This window comes from Chiloscyllium punctatum, chromosome 46, assembly GCF_047496795.1.
Source record: "Chiloscyllium punctatum isolate Juve2018m chromosome 46, sChiPun1.3, whole genome shotgun sequence".
Classification (NCBI taxonomy): Eukaryota; Metazoa; Chordata; class Chondrichthyes; order Orectolobiformes; family Hemiscylliidae; genus Chiloscyllium; species Chiloscyllium punctatum.
In genome coordinates this window covers 59,637,220-59,650,105 of record NC_092784.1, presented here as the reverse complement: position 1 = coordinate 59,650,105, position 12,886 = coordinate 59,637,220, and the positions used below count along the sequence as shown (strand labels likewise).

The 12,886-nt window shown below is 39.7% G+C and overlaps 1 protein-coding gene across 1 annotated transcript in view; it reads left to right on the top strand.

Annotated features, from left to right (window-relative positions):
* Positions 1 to 12,886, top strand: part of LOC140468175 (voltage-dependent P/Q-type calcium channel subunit alpha-1A-like) — a 620,416-nt gene that overhangs the window by 431,970 nt on the left and 175,560 nt on the right. The window contains exons 23-25 of the mRNA XM_072564404.1: positions 227 to 702; positions 4,305 to 4,443; positions 8,330 to 8,459. Of these exons, the coding sequence (XP_072420505.1) occupies positions 227 to 702; positions 4,305 to 4,443; positions 8,330 to 8,459 (745 nt within the window). The remainder of the gene's footprint in view (positions 1 to 226; positions 703 to 4,304; positions 4,444 to 8,329; positions 8,460 to 12,886) is intronic.

Below are 12,886 nucleotides of genomic sequence, written 5' to 3'. Positions count from 1 at the left end.
CCAACTGAGCCAATCAATCTCCAGGTTGTGAAATAAGAATAGTCCAAGATACACATGGATTCATTCTTGTACTTTAAGTACATTGTTGGTTCATATATTGTAATACTGTTAGCAAACTCTGTCTTATGTGATAACTGACTTTTGTGTTTAGTAGAACTTTTTCTTTGTTGTAGTTTATTATTTTGCTTTACTTATTCTCACCTGTAATTTCAATTTGTTATTCTAGGGAAAGCCACGGAGGTGTTCTGCCTGCTCCAGGTGGCCCAGCCCTTTCTACCACTCGGCCAGTGCAACAGGACATGAGCAGGCAGAATGGACAACAGACAGAAGATATAGACAATCTCAGAAACAGCAAGTTGGCAACCCAACCCTCCAATCCCAGGAATACCAATAATACCAAGGATGTCACAAATCCAGCTAACCTTTCCAATCCTGTCAATCTTCATAATCCTGGAAAAATTGGAAACCATACTAACCCTCATAATCCTGGCAACCCATCTAATCCCCATAACGCAACCAATCGTAAGGCCCCAACTACTACACCTGGAAATCCTACCGATCCTGGGAACCCCAAAAACCCAGAAAACAGCCTTATTCTCACCAATCCAACTAATCCAACCAATCCGAACAATCCAGCAAAAAATGCTAAGAAGCCTGAACATACAACTATTAATATCCCATTTGCAGATCCATCTTTGCAAGGTAAGTCTGTCGGCTGCAAGATCATTTTATGTGAGTACTGTACTTAGCATTTTCTGGTTAGATTGGTACCAGTTATAAGAGACGTTTTGTTGGTGCACCACATGTCACAAAATAAGAATTTTCTTTATAAACATATTTATGAAGGTGTTAAATTTGGCTCAAAAATGTGACCCAACCATTTCCACAGTTGTATTATCTGAATAATATGCTATTTATTTTTTTCATTCATGAGAATGAATATTTTATATACACTATTTCAGCTTTCTGGCTGTATTTTCATGGAGAAACTCCATAATCCAATTTCAAGATTTGTGACACCATTCTCAGAATTCCCGATTTTCACCAATTCTATTTAAGGGCTGGTTCGGATTGTGAGGTTGCACCCTATAAACTAGAGCTGGCTGCCTCTGTTACAGGGATAGGTATCTCTTAGATCGCTGCAATTTTCATAGAAATGAGCCAGCTTTTAAAGGACTCTTGGTTTACCCTAGGTGTTACAAACCATAATCAGGATGAGGGAACCTTTTGAAAGGAAAGTTTTAAAGCTCCTATCCATGCCCCTACCCACCCACACTGTTCATGCCAATGCCCATTCTAAACACTCTCTGTTGAATCATTGACTCTAGTGAAAGTTTAAAATGTTTTTCAAAAGGTTATTCATTCATAAAATGTTGTTACTACTGCAGTCCAGTTAAACTGTCAATCATCTAGACCCTTTAATTAAAACACTTTTTTCTTGTGTAAATAAGCATTGTAAAATTAACGAAGAGTTGATTTGGCGGTGTTTTCCCTGAGGCTCAGCTGTTTCTTAGTTGAAAGCCCAGATATCCAACAAGTGAGGCATTAATATTTTTTGTTAAAACCAAGAGGAAGTCCCAAAGTACTGAGGGCCTTTCAAGTCATCCACCTTGGCACCCTGCAGCTTCCTGTTGCTGCGTCTGAATCTGTTCTGGGTGCAGTGGGTCTGACTCCCGTTAGCACGATGCTTCCCCCACAACTGTGGAAACTGATTCCTTTCAGTCACTTTCTCCAAAACTGGATATGCAGTCCAGTGCATCATCTCATTGAATCCAAACTCAGTTATATATATCCCGAGCTGGTTTTTAATAATTGAAAATATCAAAAGCTATTGTTAAATAGAAAATTATCTCATTAGACACTTAATTCCAGGTCCTTGGAATCCATACAGTGTGGAAATAGGTTTTTCAGCCCAATAAATCTACATCAACCCTCAAAAGAGCAGCCCATCCAGACCCATCCCCCTATCCAATAACCCTGCATTTCCCATGACTAACCCACACATCTCTGAAAACTATGGGTAATTTAGCGTGGCCAATCCACTTAACCTGCACATCTTTCGATTGTGGGAGGAAACCAAAGCACCTGGTGGAAATCCATGCAGACACAGGGAGACATGCAAACTCCACACAGACAGTCACCTAAGGGTGGAATCAAACCCAGGTCCCTGGGGCTGTGAGACAGCAGTGCTAACCACTGAGCCACTGCACCATCCTGATATTCTTGAACAGTTTATTATTTGTCTTAGTGTTTCTAGCAGAGCCATTTTGCATGCTTATTGTTTCCAAGAGTTACCTAAAGATTAATACTGTTATCAATAAGGAAATGGATTTTCTTTACAAATTAGAATCTTGATGTCCTCCAAATGATCACCAGGTAGTTTCTGTTAATGTATTACCATTAAAAAAGGAATAAAAATAAGAGTTTGGAGTAGGGTGTAGTGATTTTTGGTATAGAAAGTAAGACAGTTTTGAAATGATAAAGCCTTCCTGTAACTGCATATTATAGCAGTCAACACAAGCCTTACTTTTCAAGGTTCTAGATCTAGACCCAATGCAGACAGGTGAGATGGAAGTTGGTTTTAAGTATCCTGTATCATGTGAAGGTTCTTGTGATTCACAAAAGTGGTAGCCTCCAGTTTTGCTTTAGGATTGTCAGATATTTGAGGACACATTTAAGTCACATGAGAGTGCATGAAATAGGACATGGTTGAAGAGGTAGAGCTAAAAGATAATGAAAAAACTTTTCAGGTGGTCTATCGAGACTGAATATTGCTAGCCAGAACATTGAAGGAATTATTTGTGAATTAGAAACTTTTTAACCTCATCATTTTGTATAGAAATTCTAATCTTTGGCTCTGCCTATTCGTAAACTAGAAATTGAACTTGAGAATTGCTGTAAAAAGACATTTTGTCAAAAGTTTTCCGTCATGCACTCACTACGGGAACTGTCAGGCTTTGAAATTAGACAGATTGACTCTCATTGGTCAAGGTATTGCCCTGAGAAATGAACCAGCAAATCTCTGTCACTTAGATTTTTGAGTCTGGCAGTTAACAGACAATCATTGTTAGCTGCTGCATTTTCTATGGCAATACCTCTACTAATCAGAGTGCAACTGCCAACGAATCAACACTCTCTTATACATGCTGCTTTTCACTTGTATTGATAATTTTATACATATCCTGAGAGTGCAAGACAAAAACCTTTGACGAAGTGTATTTATCCAGCAATATTAAATTAGAAGTGTTTTAGTTCTGTATCACTAAGCAAGTGCTTATAAGTTAGAAACTATCCATTTCCAGTTAATTTAAGAATTAAGCTTCAGTATTACATATTGCTTGGTGACATTCATTTTCAATTAAATACATGAACAATTACCCATTGTTATAGAGATACCAGTATCATCTTTTTGGTTCTTTTGATTAATTAGTAACATTTCTGCCCAGGCTGAGACTTTGTCATACTAACAAATAAAATCCCCAGTTTGGGTTTCTTCTTGCCTACGTTAATTTACAAGATTGTAATATCATTTACAAGATTGTTGGTAAGGGCACTAACACGGTAAAAAGAATCAGTCAAGCTTATTGCTGACAAGTGTTGATGAATTGGGTATGACTGTCACCTGATTCCCTCTCATGTTGTGAAATAGCCTGCCAAATCTTCCTATCTAGGTTCACACTTAAGTTCCTCTGTTTAAAAGGCTGAGGCTGATCTAATTGGGGATTTTAAGGATAAACTGATTAGACAAAGAAGCTATTTCCGTCACTGAAGAATCTTAAACAAGGGGTAACAATTTTAAAATTTGAGCTCAGCTATTAGAAAGTGACGACCAAAGTCCATTTTTACATGTCTGGTAGGAAAAATCTCCCCGAAGGAGCTAATCAACTGATTCAAATTTTCAAGATTGAGATTGGAAGATAGGTTAAAAGGGATTATGGAATATGGATTGAGAACGGGCAAAGGAAAATTTGATGTGGCAAGGATGGAATGACCCACTCATCTTATGTTCCTAACAGTTAACCCTTTGAGGTGAGATTGCAGAGTTACAGTGCTGTGAACATTCTGAAAGGCAATGATTTCTATCTATTTGTTTTCAGTTACTTATTTGTGGTGTTTTGTTCATAAGTAAGACATTAAAGAAGTAACTTCTGGGGAGGGAAGAAAATGTACTCTAAATTGATTACTTGACTGTCTTACAAAAACTTTTTCAAAATTTTCAATGTTTCAAAAAATATCATTTTAATGTACAGACATACATTAAGCACATAAAAATGAAAATCAAGTAATGGATCTCCTTCTTTCAGTAAACAAAAATGCGAACACTGATGTTTTGCCGAAAAAGGAAGAAGAAAAGAAAGAAGAGGAAGAGAAGGGTGGTGATGAAGATGGACCGAAACCAATGCCACCCTTCAGCTCCATGTTTATCTTCAGCACTACAAATCCGTGGGTCACTTCCAAATATTTATCAGAATTTGGACTGATAGAGATCTCAGCAATATTTCCAGTTGTATATCAGAGCCCTTTCATTTCACTCTTAATTGTAAATATTATTTAGAAACTGTGCTGGAGAGTCATGCTTCAGGCTTTGCTTCTATTTAGATAGGCCCAAAGACCATATCATGTTGGGCCTAGGGTTTTGTAATAATAGTCAGCAAGCTGCAGGCAGCAGGAGGCATCCCTATCAACTTACTGGAAAAGTGGAGTTGAACATCAGGCCACTATAGTTCTAGGAGTGACTCTTAAGTAAGTTGATAACAGAGACAAAGAAAACTAAGTAAAAGAATGTAGGGATAAAGCATTTAGATATCCCAGCTTGTCTATCTAAAAATACCTATAGGCCCAGTAGGTATCTACTATTTTCTTAAACTGACACTGAAGCAGCAGAAGAGTACCAATTGTTTGCAGGTGAGTCAAAGCAAGAGGACATAATTAAAGAGTTTGTTCTGCCAATCTAGTGATCCAGGGGAACAGTCGAAACAGGGATGGGTGGAAAGGAAATAAGTTGGGAACTGTGCAAATCCAAGTTGTGAGCTTTGGTATGTGAAAGGTGGGAGAGAAGCCACAGCAAGGACAGTTTGAGGAAAATGCAGTTCAACACACAGTACCAGCAGAACAAGCTGAAAATATTCTGCAGATTATGACAGTATATGTGGAGAGAGAAAGAGAGAAATGCTCTGAAGTCTCATCGAAGGATAAAGTACTATTCCTCAAACTTGCATTGAGTTTCGCTGGAGCAGCGCAATAAGCTGAGAACAGAAATGTCAGTATGGAGGGAGGGTGGAGAATTAAAATTACAGGCTATTTGATGCTCGGGCAGGATTACAGAGTGGATTGAGATATCCTGCAAAGTTGTCATAGAATTGCAGAGTCATAGAATGTACAGCATGGAAACAGACCTTTAGGTCCAACTCATCCATGCTGACCAAATATCCTAAACTAATCTGGTCCCATTTGCCAGCATTTGACCCATATCCCTCTAAACCCTTCCTTATTCATATACCCATCCAAATGTTTCTTAAATGTTGTTATTGTCCCAGCCTCACCACTTCCTCTGGCATTCCATACACTCATCACCTTCTGTGTGAAAAAGGTGCCCCTTCGGTCCCTTTTAAATCTTCCCTCTCTCAGTTTAAACCTATGTCCTGTATTTTGGACTCCTCCACTAGGGGAAAAGACCTTGGCTATTCACTCTATCCATGCTTCCCAAGATTTTATAAATCTCTATAAGGTTACTCCTCAGCCTTCCATACTCCAGGGAGAATAGCCTCAGATTATTCAGCCTCTCCCTATAGCTCAAACTGTTCAACCCTGGCAACATCCTTGTAAATCTTTCCTGAATCCTTTCAAGTTTCACAATCTCCTTCCTATAACAGGGAGACCAGAATTGAATACAGTATTCCAAAAGCGGCTTATCCAGTGTCCTGTATAGCTGCAACATGACCTCCCAACTTCTGTACTCAATGCACTGATCAATAAAGACAAGCATTGCAAATGCCATTTTCACTATCCTGTCTTCTTGTGACTCCACTTTCAAGGAACTATGAACTGGCACTCCAAGATCTCCTTGTTCAGCAACATTTCCAGGACCTTTCCATTGGGGGTGGCATAGTGGCTCAGTGGTTAGCACTGCTGCCTCACAGCGCCAGGGACCTGGGTTCAATTCCTGCCTCGGGCAACTGTCTGTGTGGAGTTTGCATGTTCTCCCTATGTCCACGTGGGTTTCCTCCGGGTGCTCCAGTTTCCTCCTACAGTCCAAAGATGTGCAGGTTAGGTGAATTGGCCATGCTAAATTGCCCATAGTGTTCGGTACATTAGTCAGGGGTAAATATAGGGGAGTGGGTCTGGGTGGGTTGCTCTTCGGAGGGTCGGTGTGGACTTGTTGGGCCGAAAGGCCTGTTTCCACGGTGTAGGGGATCTAATCATTAAATGTATAAGTCCTGCCCTGATTTATCTTTCCAAAATGCAGCACCCACATTTATCTAAATTAAATTCCATTTACCACTCCTCGGCCCATTGGCACATCTGATCAAGGTCCCGTTGTACTCTGAGGTAACCTTCTTCGCTGTCCACTACACCACCAATTTCAGTGTCATCTGCAAACTTACTAACCATACCTCCAGTGTTTACATTTAAATAATTTACATAAGTGATGTAAAGCAGTGGACCCAGCATCGATCCTTGTGGCACACCACTGGTCATTGATCTCCAATCTGAAAAGCAACCCTCTACCACCACCACCCTCTGTCTGTTACCTTCAAGCCAGTCATCCAACTTGCAATATGCACACAAACACAACATAAAGGAGACTATATTGTGAGCAGTGGAACAGATTGAAAGACGTACTTGTAAATCTGAGGAGTGTTTGGGGCTTTAGATGGTGAGAAGAGAGGATTTAAAAGGACATGTGACATTTCCTGTGTTTTGCTTTGAAACACGTAGTTGGAAGAGGATCGCAAGTTGGGATTGCCAAGAATTAACCAGGATATCTAGGCAGGAAATGTCCCTTCAGAATTCTGAACAGAGAAAGGAAGGGAAGATGGTAACAGCAGTGGTCTTCATTTTCTTTTATGGTTCCCTTTTGTATCAATGGCTTGCCTGATTTTGGCAGGAAAGCACTAGTGACTCTTAATTTTGGAAAAAATCAAAATGAAAACATTCTTAGAAGGCATTACAGAACAGTGACCCAGTAAAATGGGATAAGAATTGTGGGGAATACCTTTCTGTAGTAGTTACCTAGGAATGGAAATCTCATGTTCTGAATGCAACCTTAACAATTCAGCTTAGTACCACAGTCACCCATCAATTAGAAAAACAGCAGTAGGTGATCATTAAAGTACCTAGCACCAAACTCCTGTTACCAAAGCTGCCATTTCAGTAACCCCATTGCTTCTCATCTTTCAGTCTCCCTGCTGTTTGCTTACCAAATCTCGTATTGAGTCCTATCTTTTTCTCTTGCTTTCTTAGCACTCAGCTGGAATATTGCTCTAAAATTTGCTCTTGCCAGTGAGCAGGAAACAGAGGTCAGGAATGTTTGCAGATGCCAAACCCATCTCCTAGACTGGAACAGTCACTCATAATTTTCACATGGGTACTCCCTTAATTGACATGGAGACAGATCTACCATCCAATTAATTACGCTGAATTAGCTCTTAAAACCAGGGGGCTAATCAGAGGTCTTCCAGCTTGAAAGAAGCAGCAGTTTGGCATAAATAAGTGAGAGGGTGCCTCAATATGAAGGCACCCTCTCGAACTTTTTCAGATCTTAAAGTAAGCAATGTTTTTAGCAGCCAGGCAACTAGTTATGGGGGGAGCATTTCTAATTATTCTTGGGCACTGACTCCTTACTGCATGCCACTGGAGACTATTTTCAGGCGCATAAACTAGGCTCCACTGCCTGCAAGAACATCATCCAGTTGGAAAATACATGTCTGCCTCCTTTAATTGGCCTCAAGTAGCTTTTACTGAGCTTAATGGGTTACCTGTCAAATTAGGGTGTGTGGCCCTACCCCAACCACTCTCCTCCCACTTTCCTCTTTCCTCCCACTCTCCCACCTTCTTCCATCACCCTTTCAAAAATGGCCAGAGATGGGACGGGACGAGACCTGGGAGTTAGTATGCAGGCCAACAGTGCCAATTTTAGCTCCTGCCCACTCCTGATCCTGGGCCAAAATCTCAATCCTGTTAACTGAAAGTTATTGTTCTCATCAATACATTGATCCTTTTGTGAACAGGAGTTTATATTGCTCTATGATTAAACTTGTTCTAGTTTTACAAAGCTTCAGCAATAACGAGTGCAATAAACCAAATTATTTTAAACCTTTCTTGACAGACTGCGCCGAGCCTGCCATTACATTGTAAATTTACGCTACTTCGAAATGTGTATCCTCATCGTCATCGCAATGAGCAGTATTGCACTGGCTGCAGAAGATCCTGTCCAACCAACTGCCACAAGAAATAACGTAAGCTGTTGCCAATTAATATATAGTAAACCTTTGATCTCTGTCTTTAAAAGGGTAATTGCTGCAATGGAAATAGTAGAGCCAAATGTTGTGAATAATTCTGTGTATAAAAGAGGGGGAGGGAAATAAATTTAAAAGTAAAACAACTAAACAACAATTGTCAAAAAATGACAGAACAGATTCAGTAGACAAAATTGCCGAGTTATCCTTCTATATCCACCATATGCAATTGTGCAGTGCGCATATTTTTGGTGTTATGGATTCCTTTTTGTGTTCAAAATGGCATTTACATTGCACTCAAACTTCTGATGTGGGTTGTACCAGTCTCCAGCCTGGCAGTTAAACATAGAACATAGAACATAGAAGAATACAGCGCAGTACAGGCCCTTCGGCCCTCGATGTTGCACCGATCAAAGCCCACCTAACCTAAACTAACCCACTATCCTCCATATACCTATCCAATGCCCGCTTAAATACCCATAAAGAGGGAGAGTCCACCACTGCTACTGGCAGGGCATTCCATGAACTTACGACTCGCTGAGTGAAGAACCTACCCCTAACATCAGTCCTATATCTACCCCCCCCCTTAATTTAAAGCTATGCCCCCTTGTTAGCACGTGTATATGTGACAACTATCATGTGCCATTGAAGTGAATGCATATGATGGTGCCAATTAACCTATAAACCTGATTTGATATTAGCCTTTCCATTTTCAATTTTAACACTGCAATTTGCCCAGCTGACCAAATGTTTTTGAGTTTGTAGAACTGCTATTGTAAGTTGATAAAGTATACAAGTATGACTCGTGTTCAAGGTCTTGATTCAAAATTCAAGTAATCTGTTTAGACCACATCTCCAAATTATGACTCATGCAGTTTCCATTCCCTAAGTCTACATCCTGACAGGGAGAAGGAGTAGAGGAGATAAAGCTGAAAAGTAGTTGATAATCAGATGGAGGTGGAAGGGGAGAAGGGGATTCTTCAGGGGGGAAGTATCATTATGCAATTTCCTCCATAATAGCTTTGTAGGTCTATCAGCAACACATGAACTGCAGTGGTTCAAGATGGTAGCTCACCACCACCTTCTCAGGATGGGCAATAAATGTTGGCCTAGCTAATGATGCCTATACCTCACAGTGAATGAATAAAAAATGAGAATGCAGGAAAAACCCAGGGACAGTTTTAGCTTGGTGAAGTTAGCTGCTGATGAAGAGCTGGAATTATGCTTATGAGTGAGTATACGTTTGCAATTTCTCAGTCCTTGGAGCAAAAACCAGGAATGGAGCGTAATTGACTTGAATAGGAGTAATTGTTGAGGTATTACATGAGGGAGCAGCTCTTGAGAGGGAGATTTAAGATTGACAAAATTAAAATTTATAAATTTTATAAATTATAAAATTATAAATTCATAAATTTTAATAAGATTTGGTAATCTACTGTGACATTAATGTTTGGGAGGCATTGCTGAGAAATTTGTGGGATCTGTCTTGATTGTCTTTGCTACTCGATGTGCACTGTGGATTATTCAATCACAATCTATTACCAGTTTTTACTATATGTTAATTCAGAATATTAGAAATGATTTGTATGTGCATTGTTGATTGTATTACTGTTCTAAAGTTCCATAGTAAAGTATATTGTTGTTTGTTTAAAACCCATTGAATTTTGTGACTTTATTCTCTTGAGAAGCCCCCTGGACCTTATACTTGTATACTTGAAAAATAAAAGTTATTGGTTCCTAGAACAGTTGTAACACAAATTTGGTGGTCTCACTTGGTATAATAATGCCTGTCAATTGTCAGAATTACTTTATTTTGCCTCCGTTTCCTGTGCTTTCACTATTTGAGCCTGAAGAGAGATACTACTGGGTTAAAAAGGCAACCACTAACCATTGGCTCGTTGTTCCAGTTCACAATCTATGCACGTGGTGGCAGTGTATGAGGACTATGTTGCAGGGGAAACTATCTCAAGTAGACCGCTGGGTGCTTAAAAAAGCTTCCAGTGCTTCAACAGCTCTGGACCAGTCTAGTTCTCCCAGAGTATGTGGTCATGAGAGCATGGCCCTTGACATTAGTTATAAGGTGCTCAGCTGAGTAGAAAGTGAGATAAACGATCAACATTTTGTTTCTGGCTGAGCTATCTCTGATTCACCTGAATGTGCCACCAGGGAACACAGCCCCAGTTTCCCTTTGGATAGTCCCACCTTACTTTCCCATTGTTAGTAACTATAACAATGTCCTCTTTATCAGAACACTGAAAAACAAGTCACTAAAAAAAAAACAAACATTCCAAATTAAGGATGGTAGGTTTGCTTGCTGAGTTCAGACATTTCATCACCATACTAGGTAACATCTTCAGTGAGCCTCTGGACGAATGATTCATGCTTTCTATTTATATATTTGGGTTTCTTTGAGTTGGTGATGTCATTTCCTATGATGATGTCATTTCCGGTTAAAATGAAAGTTAGAGAAAGCAACTTTACAGAGAAAAGAGGGAGACAAAAATTGACGCAGCTAGTTTCTGGATGTTTTCTTGCTTCACTCTGCTTCATTCCCTCAGAATCTGTATTAAACTGCAGTCTGACCAGTAAGAGGGTTGTTGCTATGCTGAGCTCTCCTCAACTCACAATAATGGTGCCAACTTGTCTGGATTTAATGTCCTCAAAACATAATATTGTCTCATATGCATCACTCAGCTGCCCTTGCTTTTTCAAGCTGCAAACAACTCTTTGTAAACATAGAAACATAAAAGATAGGAGCTAGAGTAGACCATTGGATCCCTTGTGTCTGCTCCGCCACTCAATATGATTATGCCTGATCAGTAAGCTCAGTGCCCTAATTCCACTGTCCCCCCATGCCTTGATCTGTTTAGCCACAAGTTAGATCTGCCTCCTCCTTGAAAACACATTATGTTTTGCTTCAACCATTCTGGGGTAGTGAATTCCACAGGCTCACCAGTCTTACCTTATTTCAATCGTGAAGGATTTACCCCTCATCCTTAAACTATGGCCCCTAGTTCTAGACTCCCCCACCATTGAGAACATCCTTCTTGCATCTAAACTGTCTAGTCCTGTTGGAATTTTATAGATTTCTATGAGATAAATCCCTCTTTCTTCTAAACTCAAGAGAATACCATCCTATATGACTCAATCTCTCCGCATGTCATCCCAGGAATCAATTTGGTAAATATTCACTGTGCTCCCTATATAGCAATAGCATCCTTCCTCAGATAAAATGGCCAAAACTGTGTCTTACCAATGCCCTTAATAATTGCAGCAAGAAGGCATCCTTGTTCCTGTACTTGAATCCTCTCACTTTGAAGGCCAATATACAGTTTGCCTTCTTTACTGCCTGCTGCATATGCGCACTTACTTTCAGCAACTGGTGCACAAAGACATCCAGGTCTCATTGACCATTCCCCTCGTTCAATTTACAGCCACTCACATTATAATCTGCCTTCCTATTTTTGTTGCCAAAGTGGATAACCTCCCATTTGTCTACATTATGTTATATTCACATCTGCCATGCATTTGCTCATTCACTCAACCTGTCCAAATCACACTGTAACCTTTCTGCCTCCTCCTCACAGCTCAACCTCCACCCAGCTTTGTATCATCTGCACATTTTAAGACATTACATTTAATTCCCTCATCTAAATTATTAGCATACATTGTGAATAGCTGGGGTCCTAATATTGATCCCTGCATTACTCCACTACACTCTGCCTGCTGCTCCGAAAAAGATCCTTTTATTCCTACTCCTTGTTGCCTGTCTGCTAACCAATTTTTATCCATCTCCCGTGCACTTAAGTTTTACATATTAATCTCTTATGTATGATTTTGTTGGAAGCCTTTTGAAAGTCTAAGTAAACCATGTCCACAGGCTGCCCATAATCAATTCTACTAGTTACATCTTTGAAAGTTCAGAAGTTTTGTCAAGTATAATTTCCCTTTTGTAAATTCATACTGATTTTGCCCTCATTCTACTACTGTTTTCTAAATGCTCTGCTTTAAAATCCATGAAATTGGACTCTAGCACCTTCCCCTCTATCAACATTAGACTCAATGGTCTATAATTCCCTGTTTTCTCTCTACCTCCCCTTTTAAATAGTGGGGTTACATTAGCTACCTTCCAATCTGTAGGACCTGTTTAAAAATCTACAGAATGTTGGGAGATGATCACCAATGTACATTCTTCCCTTTTAAAATTATGTCCTTTTTCACAGTTTCTGTCTGTAGTCCAGGGAAGAAAAAGATACCTTCTCTTACACCCTGGCCTAAAATGGGAAATGATTAGCCAAATTGAATTGGCCTGGACAGTATCTGCATTCACTTGAGATTGTAAAAGAATGTTAATATTGTATGATACTTTGTCACATAATTTTACAGAGATTTTTGTCTTCAGCCACTCTCATTCCTCGAACCGGCAC